Source organism: Tachyglossus aculeatus, chromosome 2 (assembly GCF_015852505.1).
Source record: "Tachyglossus aculeatus isolate mTacAcu1 chromosome 2, mTacAcu1.pri, whole genome shotgun sequence".
NCBI classification, from domain to species: Eukaryota; Metazoa; Chordata; class Mammalia; order Monotremata; family Tachyglossidae; genus Tachyglossus; species Tachyglossus aculeatus.
In genome coordinates, this window is record NC_052067.1 from 19022849 (window position 1) to 19039667 (window position 16819).

General features: G+C 44.2%; 1 protein-coding gene across 1 annotated transcript in view; it reads right to left on the reverse strand.

Moving 5' to 3' along the window:
- JAZF1 (JAZF zinc finger 1) overlaps positions 1-203 on the reverse strand; it is a 347271-nt gene extending 347068 nt beyond the window's left edge. Inside the window, exon 1 of the mRNA XM_038769107.1 lies at positions 37-203. Within this exon, the coding sequence (XP_038625035.1) occupies positions 37-151 (115 nt within the window). The 5' untranslated portion in view covers positions 152-203. The remainder of the gene's footprint in view (positions 1-36) is intronic.
- Between the last annotated feature and the right edge of the window lie 16616 nt (positions 204-16819).

A 16819-nucleotide genomic window follows, 5' to 3' on the forward strand; every position in this document is an offset into this window, starting at 1 on the left:
TTAGAGCGGATCGGGCCTCCCACCCCACCCCCTTACCGATGTGGTTGTCCTCGATGTGCTCGATGAGCTCGGCCAGGGTGGGGAAGTGCAGCCCGCAGCCCCCGAATCTGCAGGTATTGGAGAAGAAGGAGGCGGCGGCGATGCCTGTCATGGTGTTGCATGGAGAGATTCCCTCCCCCGGCGTCTGCTCTGCCCGTGCAGACCGCAGGGAGGGAGGGAGGGAAGGAGGGAGGCAGGCGGGCACGAAGGGGGTGGGGTGCGGGGAGACACACACACACCCACCGAGAGGGAGAGGGAGATCAGGACGGAGAGATGGAGGGAGAAAGAGGAGGAGGAGGTGGCAGCGGCAGCAACGTCGGAGGGGAGGGCCGAGGGTTGGATGAAGCAGCAGCCGCCGCAGCTGGGAGGAGGGACCAGTCCTGCTCGGGAACAGCTGGACTGCCCCAACCCCCGCCAGCCCCCTCCATTCGACCGACCAATTACTCTGTGCAGACCCCCCCCCACAAGACCGCCTGTGCCTTCACACCTGAAGCCCCCCTGCCCGGCCTAACTTTATTTCACTTTTCCTGCCCCCAGCTCCGCCCCCTCCGGATCAGGCCCGTGGGTTGCTTTTCATTCATCCATCCTATTATTGAGACTTCACTGGGCGCAGAGCGCTGTATTAAGCGCTTGGAAAGTACAACTGGGCAACAGAGAGTGACCATCCCTACTTTTCAATCTTGAGCCAGCCCCACCTGGAGATGTTCTCGGTTGCAAGGAGTTTGTTTCCCCGGGAGAAGCCTCCCTTCACCTGGCCACACATGGGCCGGGGTAATTTTTCCCCCCCTCTTTCTAGACTGTGAGCCCGTTGCGGGCAGGGATTGTCTCTGTTGCTGAGTTGTACTGTCCAAGCACTTTGCGCTCAGTAAATACGATTGAATGAAGTGCTCAGTAAATACCCCACCCCCTTTCTAGACTGTGAGCCCGTTGTGGGCAGGGATTGTCTCTGTTGCTGACTTGTATTGTCCAAGCACTTTGCGCTCAGTAAATACGATTGAATGAAGTGCTCAGTAAATACCCCACCCCCTTTCTAGACTGTGAGCCCGTTGTGGGCAGGGATTGTCTCTGTTGCTGACTTGTACTGTCCAAGCACTTTGCGCTCAGTAAATACGATTGAATGAAGTGCTCAGTAAATACCCCACCCCCTTTCTAGACTGTGAGCCCGTTGTGGGCAGGGATTGTCTCTGTTGCTGACTTGTACTGTCCAAGCACTTTGCGCTCAGTAAATACGATTGAATGAAGTGCTCAGTAAAAACCCCACCCCCTTTCTAGACTGTGAGCCCGTTGTGGGCAGGGATTGTCTCTGTTGCTGACTTGTACTGTCCAAGCACTTGGCGCTCAGTAAATACGATTGAATGAATGCATGAATGATCCACAGGTGATCCACTCTCTGAAAATAAAATGCTCAATTGTTACCTTCCTTTTACTTCCAGGCAGCCGGATCCCCACCGAAGGGGCAGTTGTGGCAGTAGCAGGATGATGGTTCGTTGAATGTTTTTTGAAACAACTGTGGCTTCTGAGTTATGAACCCGTTGTGGACAGGGGTTGTCACTATTTGCTGCTGAATTGTGCTTTCCAAGCGCTTAGTACAGTGCTCTGCACACAGTAAGTGCTCAATAAATATGATTGAATGAATCAGTCATTTTCCAGAGATGCACGAAGGGACCCGGGAAAAGTAATCGCACTCACCTTGCTGTTACCGACGTGGTGCTCTATTCACTGGAGAGGCCTACTAACTAATTGATTTTAATGAAGTTTCCCCCCAGGCTAAAAAAAAAAAAGTCTTAGCTTTATTTAAATTTAGAGAGGGAGGGCTGGCTTTTTTGGTGGGTTTGTCAAAGCTTTATGGATGAATGCTAGAATCTCCTGCTGCTACTTTTTCATTCATTCAATCGTATTTATTGAGCACTTACTGTGTGCAGAGCCTAAGCGCTTGGGAAGTACAAGTCGGCAACATATAGAGACGTCCCTACCCAACAACGGGCTCACAGTCTAGAAGGGGGACACAGGTAACAAAACAAAACATGTAGACAGGTGTCAAAATCGACAGAACAAATAGAATTAAAAGTAAACAGATATCAATATAAAGAAAGTGCTGTGGGGTGGGGAGAGAAAAGAAGAGCAAAGGGAGCAAGTCAGGTCAACGCAGACAGGAGTGGGAGATGAGGAAAAGTGGAGGTTAGTCTTGGGAAGGCCTCTTGAAGGAGATGTGCCTTCAGTAAGGTTTTGAAAGGGGGGAGAGTAGATGTCTGGCAGATTTGAGGAGGGAGAGCACACCAGGCCAGAGGGAGGACGTGGGCCAGGGGCCGGTGGTGAGATGGAGGCACAGTGAGAAGGTTAGCACCAGAGGAGCGAACTGTGTGGGCTAAGTTGTAGAAGAAGAGAAGTGAGGTGAGGTAGGTGGGAGCGAGGTGATGGTGTGCTTTAAAGCCAGTGGTGAGGAGTTTTTGTACTATGCATCTTAAGAGCAGCAGCAAAGTCTTAATATTCGATCTTTTCTCCTTAAGGCCTAACACAATTCTTTGCATAATGCAAGAATTTAGCAAATGTTCTAGCTGATAATATCAATGATTTTAATGTTTCCCCCACTATTAATTATATTTATTGAGTGCTTACTGTATGCAAAGCACTATACTAAACACTGGGGAGAGTACAATACGTTAGAGTTGGTACACATGTTACATGCCCACAAGGAGCTATTTACCTATTTTAATGCTATTGATGCCTGTCTACTTGTTTCGTTTTGTTGTGTCTCCCCCTTCTAAACTGTGAGCCAGTTGTTGAGTAGGAATTGTCTCTATCTGTTGCCATATTGTACTTTCCTTTGTGCTCTGCACACAGTAAGCACTCAATAAATATGACAATGAATGAATGAAGACAGATATTAATATGAATGGTTCAATCAATCAAATCTTGATTTATTGATCTACTATGAGATCTACTATGTGCAGAGCACTGTACTATGCACTTGGGAGAGTACAACACAAAAGAGTTGGCAGTAAGGCAGTCAGCTAACTTCATAAAAGATAATCAATCCACCAGTCAGTGGTGTTTACTTAGTTACTAAGTGCAGAGCAGTGTCCTAAACACTGGGGAGAGTACACTACAACAGAATTAGCAGACACATTCCCTGTCCATAACAAAGGACTGGCCCCTCTCTCTGAAAATAAAATGCTGAATTATCTTTCTTTTTCTCCCAGACAGCTCTATCACAACCAAAGGGACAGTTGTGGCAATAGCAGGATAGTGGTTAGTGAATGTTTTTGAAACAACTGTGGCTTCTGAGTTATCATTTTTCTTAGCACTGCAAAACTCTTGGAGCCAGGATTGATTGCCCTGGATACTCTTAAGCGTTCAAACCTTTGTAACAAAAACATAAACCTCATCTTTGCTCTACAGTCAATTTTGTAGTTTGGGTAAAATGCAACTTTTTTTTTACTGAGAATCCACTATTTTCCCACACAAAGAATGCCCATCCCCTTGAACTTGAGAATTCCATATCAGCAGATTTCCCAACTGAGGAGACAGCTCACGAACTGCAGTTTAGGAAAATCAAGTTACAGGTGAAGTTTTGTGTTGGGGGGAACACATATCAACTTTCTATCAACATCGAAGGAACATGAGTAAATATTTTAGGGCGAAGTTGGTATGGCTACTCCAGATTGTAAACTTCTCAAGGGCAACTCTATGTTCTATAGATCCCAATGAATTAAGAACTGTACAATGATTCCAGTAGACCGTCAGTAACCATTCATTCAATCATATTTATTTAGCGCTTACTGTGTGCAGAGCACTGTACTAAGTGCTTGGGTGGTACAAGTTGGATTTATAATCATTAAGGAACTGCAACGTTAAAACTGTTTACTAAGAATGCAACACGTTCCTTCTGGAGACTAGAACCAGAAGAAAGGAATAGTCATCATGATGTTCATTAAGCAGTCACTATGTGCTAAACACTGAGGTAGATGAACACACCAACCGGATAATACAATTTCCTTCTCACATGGGTGTCATCATTTAAAATGGGCAAAGAGCAGGTATGGAGGAGGAAGAGTGCACTCCGAGTTATTTCTTACAAAACATGGTCCCGAAACTGTTGACGTATGACTCCAACTCTGCCTGTGAGACCAAGGGTGCTGATAATATTTCTCATTCATGTTGATTCAACATTTACTATTTACTATTCTATTTATTTTGTTAATTATGTGCATCTAGCTTTATTTCTATTTATTCTGATGACTTGACACCTGTCCACATGTTTTGTTTTGTTGTCTATCTCCCCCTTCTAGACTGTGAGCCCGTTGTTGGATAAGGACCATCTCTATATGTTGCCAACTTGTACTTCCCAAGCGCTTAGTACAGTGCTCAGCACACAGTAAGTGCTCAATAGATACGATTGATTGAATGAGTAAATGAATTCAAGATCATCCCCCCTCCTTCTATTACTGTTTTTTGCTCACCTTCTCCCTCTGGCCCATAACTCTCTGCCCCTTTATATAAAACAGCCTACCTCTTCAAAACCCTACAGAAACCATATCTCATATAAGAGGCCTTCCCTGACTAAGCCTTCATTTTCCTTACCCACCCTCCCTTCTGCCTAGGCTCTTAACTGTGTATCCCTTAGTTTTTTTATACTCACCCCAGTCACCAAACACTTATGCACATATCTTTATACTCCTACTATTTCTCCTATCTGTAATTTATTTTAATGTCTGTCTCCCCCTGTAGACTGTAAGCTCGTTGTGGGCAGGGATCATTTCTAATAATGTGGCCAAGGCTGAGTTGAGTGTGGGATTAAGGTCGGCAGTAAATGTGGACTATAACGGAGCTGACAGCAGGGCCGGGAGAGAATCTAAAAGATTCATTCAATCGATTTATTGAGCTCTTACTCTGTGCAGAACACTGTACAAAGCACTTGGGAGAGTACAGTTCAACAATAAACAGACACATTCCTTGCCCACAACAAGCTCACAGTCCAATGTTTTGCATTTTGCAGGTCTGCTGCTGTCTAGTATTTCTGAGGCTTGCATTCAACTAAGCACACTCATGATTAGAGAAGCAGCATGGCCTAGTGGATAGAGCTTGGGCTTGGGAGTCAGAGGACATGGGTTCTAATCACAACTCCTCCATTTGTCTGCTGTGTGACCTTGGGAAAGTCACTTCACTTCTCTGTGCCTCAGTTACCTCACCTGTAAAATGGAGATTAAGACTGTAAACTTGCTGTGGGCAGGGAATGTGTCTGTTTATTAATATAGTGTACTCTCCCAAGCATTTAGTGCAGGGCTGTTCACACAGTAAGCATTCAATAAATACGGTTGACTGATCGACTGTGAGCCCCATGTGGGACATGGACTGTGTCCAACCTGATTAGTTTGTTTCCACATCAGTGTTCAGTACAGTGCCTGGCACATAGTAAGTGCTTATCAAATACTGTTAAAAAATTGTCTGACAGAGATTCCACCCCCACCAAACATAGAATCCCAGTGGAAAGTGTTCACTAATACAAGATTTATCTCGGTAACCAGTTTTCGCTCTTTTCCACTTGACACCACTCTGAACGGAAAGTGTCCTGAGGTGACTTCTTCTGTCCTCCTTTGTTGACCAAGTCCAACTCACACCTTCATCAGGTATAAAGCAGGCAGAAATAGGAAATGCTTTGCTGGAGCTCTGCCATACCTGGGAAAGTTCTCTGCCTGAAGGACAACCTGGAGAACCTCACATTCCTCCTCCCGAATTGAGAGGGCTCAGCAACGATTCTGAAAACAACTAACGTGGGCAGCGAAGACTGCAGGGGCACACTGAGGTCCTGGAGCCCAGGGTGAGCTCTATCCCAGGGTCCTGAGAACCAGTGTTGGCTTCGCGGGGGATGGGAGAAGCCAGGGTGGAGGAGGAAGATGAAAAGAGAACAGAGATTTTTTTGAGGAGTTGGGGATTGTGAGGGCGCTGGCTTCAACCGGCTAACAGGCCAGAAGACTACTATTTGGGGGCCCAAGAGAAACCCCTTTTTAGGGCTTGTTAGAAGCCTGGGCTGAGGGAGTCTGGAAGCCCAGCTCCAAAAACTGACTGCAAAAAGCCACTCAATGGGAAAATCAGGATAAGCACAAATAAAAGTACAAATATCAAATATGAGAGATACCTATAAAAATAAGCCACTGCAGTTATCGAGATGTTCAAGCCAATCACCCCCTAAGTTGTCCCCCATGGGGCTCACAGTCTTAATCCCCATTTTACCGATGAGGTAACTGAGGCACAGAGAAGTTAAGTAACTTGCCCAAAGTCATACAGCTGACAAGTGGTGGAGCAGGGATTAGCACCCAAGACCTCTGACTCAAGCCCATTCTCTTTCCGCTGAGCCATGCTGCTTCTCCTAAGTTTAGTTTAGCACCTATTGCTGTGGTCCTTCTGGACCTAAGTTGGGTACTGAACCAATAACTCTTGCCTGAGCTTCTCAATGTGCTGGTCATCAATGCTGCCAGATCAATTTCAGCCAATACCCAACTTTAGTCAAAGGCACAAATGTCCTGCAGGAGGAACTAGGCCTCTGGTAGGAAACACCTTATAAATGTAAAGAATAGAGAAGCAGGCATAATTAATGATATAATTAACCAAAAATAGCAAAAGCTTACCCTTCCTTCTTAAAATCTTCCCTTTCCAACTTTAACTTTCATAACAGAAAATCCTTATGGGGCTAAACTGTGTGTACATTATTTAGATAATTATAAAAATAGTGGAGAGAAACTACAATTCCAAGAAAGCAAATTGAGAATTTTAAGAAGGCTTATATCTTTTGATAATTTGAGTAGTATTATCCTTCCCTTTCTCCCTTTTTCCTGTACAGTGGTGGGAAAAAAAAAGGTTCCTTAAAGAATTGAACAAAAAATCCTGACTCCTGGAATGTGATGCCCATTTTTGGGTCAATTTGACCTATGAGGGCAGGTCTTTTCTTTCAGTATGCAGAAACATTGGGAAAATGATTTTAGAACTTCTACATTATATGCTTCGAAATGTTTGTAACAATCACATCCCTTGAAGTTGACACAAATGTCAGAACTACAAGAACACCTGCACGTTATGGGAAAGTTGTTATCTGATGGAAGTGTTGACACAAACATTCTATAGAGTGCAAACGCCTTAAAAATATTTTCTTTGCCAAAGGTATATTAGCCATGTATGTAAATATCTTTGAAAATGTTTCCTTTGTAAAAATTCAATATTTTATTACTCAAACCTAGCCATCCCAATCTGGGTTAATTTAGAGCTGAACTCTTGGAGGTTTGGAAGAACTAAACCCGTCTTGGAGAAACAGTGAGTTGAACAGACGTTTGACTCATTACACTAAATCCCTTGTTGTTTAGCAGTTTACAGGAGGAACCAGGGAATCTCATTGCATTGTTACCAGAAATATTCCAGTCCTGATCCCGACTTCTACCTCCCTCTCCCAGCCTGAGCAGCTAGGAAATTGGCAATCCTGGATTCCAGGCCCAGGGTGGGAGTAATGAGGTAGAAGGGAGGACACATGCCAGCTGATGCGAATGCAAATTCAGGAAAGAAGGGCCTCAATTCATACATGCATTCTTTCATTCAATCATATTTATTGAGGCTTACTGTGTGCAGAGCACTGTACTAAGCATTTGGGAGAGTTCAGTATAACAATAAACAGACGCATTCCCTGCCCACAAGGAATGAGAGGAAGGAAAGAGGACGACGGAAGTGGTCCATGTTAGCAGATAGCATTGGCATAACGCTATGGCTGCAAAATATTATTTTTGTAGGTGTCTGTTATGTGCTATTTGTGCTTTTATTTGTATTTATCCTGGTTTTCCCATTAACTGGCCTCTTTGCAAGTAGAGTCTAAGGCTTCTACTTTTATACCTGTCACCAGCATCCAGGAGGAAAAACATTGATTGAGTGTTCACTAGGAGCAGAGAGCATTGATTAAGTGCTGTGAGAGATACAATCGCAGCCCTTGAGTGGCTTACAATCTTGTGGGCAAAGCAGAATGGATACACTTAAGAATATAAAAACTCTTATGTTAGAAAACATATTAATAAATAATAGAACCAGTTACAACTCATCTGGTATATACAGAAGAAGCATTGCTGGAATGGTTACAGTGACCCGAGAGGTAAATCCTGGGTAGAGTTTTAGAGGTGTGGGGAAATGGTGGAAAGAGGAGGGGGCTGATGTGTGTGATGGTTGACAGTTTACTGCCTTAGCAAGGGAGGACGGAGCTGGGGAAAAGATATTAGGTAAAGGGCCCTCAGTGCACAGTTTGCACTCAAATATTACTGGTGGTGATGAGGATAGCGAAATACCATAAAAACAGGCCACAAGTATCCTGGATTTCAGGCTCAGAAAATATTTGCAACTTCCCATCAGACTTGGCTCGCCAATGTAAATGTGGCCTGTGTGGTAGGGGGGAAAACAACAAACAGTGTTTATGCTTCATGGCAGTGCTGTGCTTTTACAACTAATGACTTTTAATGACATATTTTTTATTCCTGCAGGGAATATCAAAACATTCTAACAAGTCAGTCAATGTCTTTAGTTGAAGGGGCTGATTTCTGGACAGTGACTGTATAAAAGCAATATGTCTCCCTGGGTGGACATTGAGTGTTACCCATCATTTGGTTAACTTCCCCCTTTTCCTCCAGTTTAAGAAAAATGAGTGGAGGTTGAGCCACCTTTCCAACTACAGGTGGCAGGCTAATAGACTGAAAGGCTTTTTCTTCACGAGATTGCAATTGGAACTTTGTGTGCAGGGAGCATTGTGTAGTGGACAGAGCGCAGGCCTAGGAGTTAGAAGGTCATGGGTTCTAATCCCAGCTCTGCAACTTGTCTGCTGTGTGACCTTAGACAAGTCACTTCACTTCTCTGAGTCTCAATTCCCTCATCTCTAAAATGAGGATTGAGACTGTGAGCCCCATGTGGGACAGGGACTGTGTCCGACCCGATTTGCTTGAATCCAAACCAGTGATTACGATAGTGCCTGTCACGTAGTAAGCACTTAACAAATACCACAATTATTATTATTATTACTAACTCTGTTATAATGTACTCTCCCAATCACCTAGTACAGTGCTCTGCACATAGTAAGCACTCAATAAATACAACTGATGATTGATTGAAACTGTTTGGTAGTAGAGCCCCAAATAAAGACCGAAATTGCTTGCCCTGTTATCGACAAGTAGGGGGAAAAATAAGTTAACCGGTGTAAATTGGCCGCAGGGTTCGAGAACCCAAGGTGGTGACGCAGATAGGAAAAATGATTCAGAGACATGAGTTCAGATAGAGCAGTAGAGGTATGAAAGCTGACTGTTCGCCCGTTCACCTCCCGAGAGGTACGAGCAATGAACAACCCCGATTCCAGACGCTTCTTCCCTTTTATTTGGTTCCCCATCTGAGCTACACAAAGGATTCCTGCACATGCGAAACTTTGGCAACCAGTTGAGAGGAGATGTTAGGAGGAGACATCACCCACACAGGATGGGGTCGTTTCAGATAGGGTGTAGCCGCTTTGATCAGTGTCAGCCCTCCTCGATTATAGAATCTTCCGCTAGGCCGACGCCTATTCCTCACATACCCTGCCGTTGAGCCCTGCATGCAATGGAGTCGGTTATGCTAAGCCTTCAGGGAAAATGCAGTCAATGCCACTTCTGCTGGAATACTAGGCTAGGGTGGAGAACAGCCCTAAATTTGAGAGCGATCCAAAGAAGATATGGGATTAGGAAACCCAACCAGAACCCAGCTGGGAGGTTTATGAAGTTCCAGCAACAATGGCTGAACCAGATTCCCAAATAAGATAAAGACTTAAGTCAGAATGTAATCAATACTACAGATTGGAAAGGATAGCAGAAGAAAATACCAGAGTTGACATTTACAAGTAAAATCTACAGCCACTGAGGTTCAAAACCGCAAAGCCAGTTCGAGGATGAGATTCCATGTGGCTCACTCACAATGTGGCTGCCAGAAGACTTCTCTTGGGAAGCGCCTGGACAAAGATTAAGCTTAGAAAACTCACCCCCTCATTTACTTGTTTTCACTTCCTTTTTACCCCAAGTGTAGCTTATGCAGAGAGGAATGCTTTACCACATGGAAATCTAATGATGTGTTCTCAACCAGGAGCTGATTGCCAGGCCTGCAGCACTGCAAGTTCCAACTGCCTGACTTCTGCTCCACTCTCCCCTCTGGAAAATCAGCGTTGCCTAGTGGATAGAGCATTAGCCTGGGAGTCAGAAGGACCTGGATTTGAATCCTAAGCGTTTGGGAAGTACAAGTTGGCAACATATAGAGACGGTCCCTACCCAACAGTGGGCTCACAGTCTAGAAGGGGGAGACAGAGAACAAAACAAAACATATTAACAAAATAAAATAAATATAATAAATATGTACAAATAAGATAAATAAATAGAGTAATAAATATGTACAAACATATATACATATATACAGGTGCTGTGGAGAGGGGAAGGAAGTAAGGCAGGGGAGATGGAGAGGTGAAGGAGGGGGAGAGGAAGGAGGGGGCTCAATCAATCAATCAATCGTATTTATTGAGCGCTTACTGTGTGCAGAGCACTGTACTAAGCGCTTGGGAAGTACAAGTTGGCAACATATAGAGACAGTCCCTACCCAACAGTGGGCTCACAGTCTAGAAGGGGCTCAGTCTGGGAAGGCCTCCTGGAAGAGGTGAGCTTTCAGTAGGGCCTTGAAGGGAGGAAGAGAACTGGCTTGCCGGATGTGGGGAGGGAGGGCATTCCAGGCCAGGGGGATGACGTGGGCCGGGGGTCGACGGCGGGACAGGCGAGAACGAGGCATGGTGAGGAGATTAGCGGCAGAGGAGCGGAGGGTGCCGGCTGGGCTGTAGAAGGAGAGAAGGGAGGTGAGGTAGGAGGGGGTGAGGTGATGGAGAGCCTTGAAGCCGAGGGTGAGAAGTTTCTGCCTGATGCATAGGTTGATTAGTAGCCACTGGAGATTTTTGAGGAGGGGAGTAACATGCCCAGAGCATTTCTGGACAAAGACAATCCGGGCAGCGGTGTGAAGTATGGATTGAAGTGGGGAGAGACAGGAGGATGGGAGATCGGAGAGGAGGCTGATACACTAATCCAGACGGGATAGGATGAGAGCTTGTACGAGCAGCGTAACAGTTTGGATGGAGAGGAAAGGGTGGATCTTGGCAATGTTGCGGAGGTGAGACCGACAGGTTTTGGTGACGGATTGGACATGAGGGGTGAACAAGAGAGCAAAGTCGACGATGACACCAAGGTTGCGGGCTTGTGAGACGGGAAGGATGGTAGTGCCATCAACAGTGATGGGAAAGTCAGGGAGAGGGCAGGGTTTGGGAGGGAAGACAAGGAGTTCAGTCTTGGACATGTTGAGTTTTAAGTGGCAGGCAGACATCCAGATGGACATGTCCTGAAGGCAGGAGGAGATGCGAGCCTGGAGGGAAGGAGAGAGAGCAGGGGCAGAGATGTAGATTTGGGTGTCATCAGCATAGAGATGATAGTTGAAGCCGTGGGAATGAATGAGGTCACCAAGGGAGTGAGTGTAGATCGAGACCACAAGGGGACCAAGAACTGAACCTTGAGGAACCCCTACAGTACCCCTTACTGTATAGAATTCATTCATTCATTCAATCGTATTTATTAAGCACTACTGTGTGCAGAGCGCTGTACTAAGTGCTTGGAAAGTACAATTTTGGCAACAGAGACAATCCCTACCCAACAACGTGCTCACAGTCTAGAATCCTAATGTAAAGCCTGCACTAATATAAGGTTTATCTCAAAATTCTCTTTTTCACTTGACATCTCTCGGAACAGAAAACATAGTGATATATCTTTAGCTTTTAAACAATGAATTGACACTCCAACAGCATCAACAAGAGTTCCACTTACAGTTTTCCTTGTCCAACAACAGTGTTTTTTAGGTGTACTGAACAAAGTTCTCCAATGGTTTAATAATAATAATAATAATAATGGTATTTGTTAAAGTGCTTACTATGTGCAAAGCACTGTTTTAAACACTGGGGGGATACAAGGTGATCAGGTTGTCCCACGTGGGGCTCACAGTCTTAATCCCCATTTTACGGATGAGGGAACTGAGGCACAGAGAAGTTAAGTGACTTGCCCAAAGTCACACAGCTGACAATTGGCGGAGCCGGGATTTGAACACATGACCTCTGACTCCAAAGCCAGTGCTCTTTCTACTGAGCCACACTTCTTCTCGTTTGGCAAAATGAACATTTGGCATCAAGCGTTCATTTTAATGCCTCCACCACTTTCTGGGGAGACAATTCATTTTTACTATCAATAAGTGACATTTATTGAACACTCACTAGATCCTCATTGTTTCTTTTAGCAGTGTATGGAATTTTCCCCTTTGAACAAGTAAACTGTTAACCAACTCAACCAACTCAATCTTCACTTCAGGAAAAATTTTCTTTAGGGCCTGCATTCTTCCAGATAGAAACCTTTCTGTTCCAAGTCCTCTAGTTTATCATTTCCACCAGGTCCTCACACATTTGAAGGTGACAATTCCATCTCAGAAATATGATTTCTTGTAATTAATTCATGCTTTTGCTCCTAAATTGCATGTTTTGCCTTTGGGTTCATTTTGAGGTCAGAATGCATAAATTATTCTTTCAATGGCACCTATGACCAATTCCCCCAAGAATTGTACCTAAAGCCATTTCCACAGCTGATTTTTCTTCCTTCTGACCAAATATTCATGGTATTTCTTTCCAGTTCCTTTTTCCATTTCTTCATGGTTAATTGTAGGTTACCCTTCTGTGATGCAGTTAGTGAAATTTTCCATTTAGATTCCTTGAGCATTCCTGCTCTGTTCTTCTATTTTATTCTGCCCCATTAAGAAATGCTCTCTCATCTTCACTTTCTTTTGGATCCAATGAATTGTAGCAACTATTCCAGCCGAAGCCCTTATTGATGCCCTTGCCTATTGCCAATGCCAACTGTTCTGAATTTTAACACCCTCCTTAAACGCCCCGTCCTTCTACATCCCCCATCTCTTTGCCCATGATGACCTTGCCATCTACGGGCATTGACAAAATTGAAACAATCAGGTGTGAACTCCCTAAAATCTCCCCTGCAGCTCTCCAGTCCCATTCTCCTCCTGCCCCTTCAGATACTCTCCTCCTCCCCAGCCATATCTCAAGAGATCTCCCACCTCCTTTCAAATTCTACCCCCTCCATAAGCATCTCCAACCCTATCTTTTTGCACCTTCAACTGCTCACTGTCCTTTTCCCCCACTTTCAAACATGCCCACATAATCCCTATCCTAAAAAAAATCCCCTCCCTTGACCCCTTGACCCCACTACACTCTCCATTCCCCTTTGATCATACCTTTCAAACTCTTCAAGTGAATTGTTTACTCCAAATGCTTCCTCTTCTTCTCTCCAACTCTGACCTCCTCCAATCTGGCTTCCATTGAAACTGCCCTCTCCAAGGTCATCAATGGCCACTTTTCTTGCCAAATCCAACAGGCTCTGCTCCATCCTAATCCTCCTAGATCTCTCAGCAGCATTAAAAACTGTGGACTCTCCTCTTCTCCTGGAAACACTAGCTATCCTTTATATTGCTGACACTGTTGTCTTCTGGTTCTTCTCCTACCTCTCTGGCTGCTCTTTCTGACTCTCTTTCACGGGTTCTTCCTCTGACTCCCACCCTCTAACTCTGGGAGTCCCTCAAGGTTCAGTTCTGGATCCCCTTTTATTTTCCAGGTGCACCCACTGCCTTGGAGAACTAGTCACTCCCATGACTTCAACTACTGCTTCTATATGGATAATTCCCATAATTACCTCCCCAGCCCCAACAACTCCCATCTATAGCCTCACAGTTTCTCCTGCCTTCAGTACATTTCTACAGAACTCCCACTCAAACTCTCTTTTCCCCTTGACATGAACATCACTGTTGAAAATGCCTCACTGTTGAAAATACCACAATCGTCCTCATCTCAAAAAGCCCAGAACATCGGTATTTTCCTCAACTCATCTCTCAATTAACCCACATATTCAGTCAATCCGCAAATGGGTTGTTCCTTCACAGCATCTGTAGAATCCCTCCTTTCCTCTCCAACCAAACGGCTCCCAGGCCTAAGCACTTGTGATATCCTGCCTCAATTACTGCCTCCTCACTAACCTCCCCACATCCAGCTTCTTCCCCGTACTTCACTCTTGGAGTCCCCTCTCCAGTCTATGCTTCATTCTTTTTGCCCATATTTTCTTAAAAAAATCATTTTATACATCTCCCCACTCCTCAAAAAATCCAATGATAACTCTTCCACTGCTGAATGAAGCAGAAACGCCTCACCATTGGCTTTAAGACAATCAGCTCTTTCCCGCCTAGCTATCCTTGCTCTTCTCCCACTACAACTCAGCCCACACACTTCACTCCTCTAACACCAACCTATTTGTTGTGCCTCTATCTCAACATCTCGCCCATCATTCACCCCTTGCTCATGTCCTCCATCCTGCCTGGAGCTCCTGCCCTCCTTCATCTCAAAAAGATGATCTTTCTCCCCATCTTCAAAGCCCTGCTAAAGTCATATTTCCTCCTGGAAGTCTTCCCCCATTCACCTCTCATTACCTCATCCTATTTTCCCTCCCTTCTACATCCCTTATGCATTCTGGTTCATACTTAAAAGGTAGTCATCACACACCCATAGCACAATGCCAGTGGCAGCAGGAATATGGGATAATTAGGACCCCTCCCTAAGTGGTGGCAAGAAACTATGAGTCTCTCCAAGACAGCAGCAGTGGGATATACTGCATTAGTGGAGCAGAGGTGATCTTCTGATGGGCTTCCAGGAAATGCTGCTCTTGATGTTACACAGAAAGGGAGAGGTTGGCATAATTTCCCGTTCAATGAAAGGGGAAAATAGCAAACAGGTGGACACAAAGCCTTAGACAAAATGAAGACTCTGTGACCATCACATCCCAAGGGTGATGGGCACAATTAAGTCCATGGCTGTTTAAGTTGGACTCCCAGCCTTGCTCATGCCAGGCCTCTGAATAGACCTGAAAATTTCCAATTAGGGCTGAGAACCCAAATGATGGCTTTCAGACCGTTTAGCTATTAGAAGCCTGTCCTTTCTCAGTCTTCATTGCCCTCACCATACTGGCAGTGAAAACTTGGTGCCTCTGAATGTCACATGACTCACCATCATCATTATAATAATATCATTATTATTATTATTTTGATATTCATTAAGCACTTACTATGTGCCAAGCACTGATGTAAATTTAACATGAGCAGTCCAGCCACAGTCTCTGTGCCAACACGAGGCTCAGAGTCTATGTACCTGGAAGAATAGGTTTTAAATCTCCATTGTACAGCTGAGGAAACTGAGGCACAGAGCTGTTTAATAACTTTCCTAAGATCACAAAGCAGGCAAGTGTCAGAGCCAAGATTAAGCCCAGGTCTTATGACTCCCAACCTGTGCCCTTTCTTCTAGGCCATGGTGCTTCTCCATCTGAGTAGTAATAATAATAATAATTAGAAAAAGAATAATTCAAATGGTATTTTAAGCACATAGTATGTGCCAAGCACCCTATGAAATGCTTGATAGGTACAAGATAAGTGGGTCAAGCACAGACCCTTCCCCACATCGGCTCATAGTCTAAGGAGGAGGGAGAATAGGTATTGAATCAGCATTTTACAGATGAAGAAACAAGCACAGAGTAGCTTTTTTAAAAATAGCATTTGTTAAGCACTTACTATTTGCCATTGTTCCTGCCCCACAAAGTACTCACAGTCTTAATCTCCATTTTACAGATGAGGTAAATGGGATACAGAGAAGTGAGATGCCCGAATTCATACAGCAGACAGTTAGCAGAGGTGGATTTAGAACCCAGGTCCTCTGACTCCCAGGATCATGCTCTTCCCACTAGGCCACAGCGATCACAATATCAGACAATTGGCCTTCCATACAATAATCAGGAATGAGGTAGACCTTATAGAGCAAATAATTTGAGCAGGTCATGAAACAAGGAGAAAAAATTAGAAGTCACACACGGACACATGTCTAATCCACTCTTATGCAGCACTTTGTATTGACTGAGGTTAGGGTAGATATACACACAAACACATATACACACACACCCACTTAGTCCATGTATATAAACCTAGTGTAAAGGGAAGTAAACAATGTCAGTCTTTCCAGTTAAGCCAGCAGATAGAAATAGCAATTACTATTAGTAGTTTATTCCTTAAACCTAGCACTTACATAGTCATATCTTCCACTTATCTATCCTGTCCTGATGGCTCTTGGCAATATCCTATTTTTAGCATACCAAGTTTCCTACTGTCCCTTCCTCCTGTTTCCCTATCCATCTATTCTATTTCTTATGCTATTCCCTCTTTTCTAAGATGAACTAACACTGTCTTCAGTGCTTTCAGTATTTTACTACTGTGATGTCCTTTTTTCCTTAGCTCTGCATTGATGCAGACATATCCTGTTTGCTATGAAGTTCATACAGCTAATCATTTGTAGTATTTTTGTGTATGTTTTGAGATGTATTTTTGCATCTGTTTTGAGATCTGCCCCATTTTCCAAACATCACTGAATACTTTCAGTTTCCTCTTTCAAAGTAATAGTATACATTTTAAAATTATGCTGGGTTTTACTCAGGCTCATAGTTTTCAAAAATGTTTTTCAGGTCTCTAAAATTTGCATTTGCCCCATTCACTTTTCCCATTTCCTATATTTGCTAATCATCTTAGACTATATTTCCAAATTCCCATGTGAAAAGCGTCCCTTACAGTGTAAACT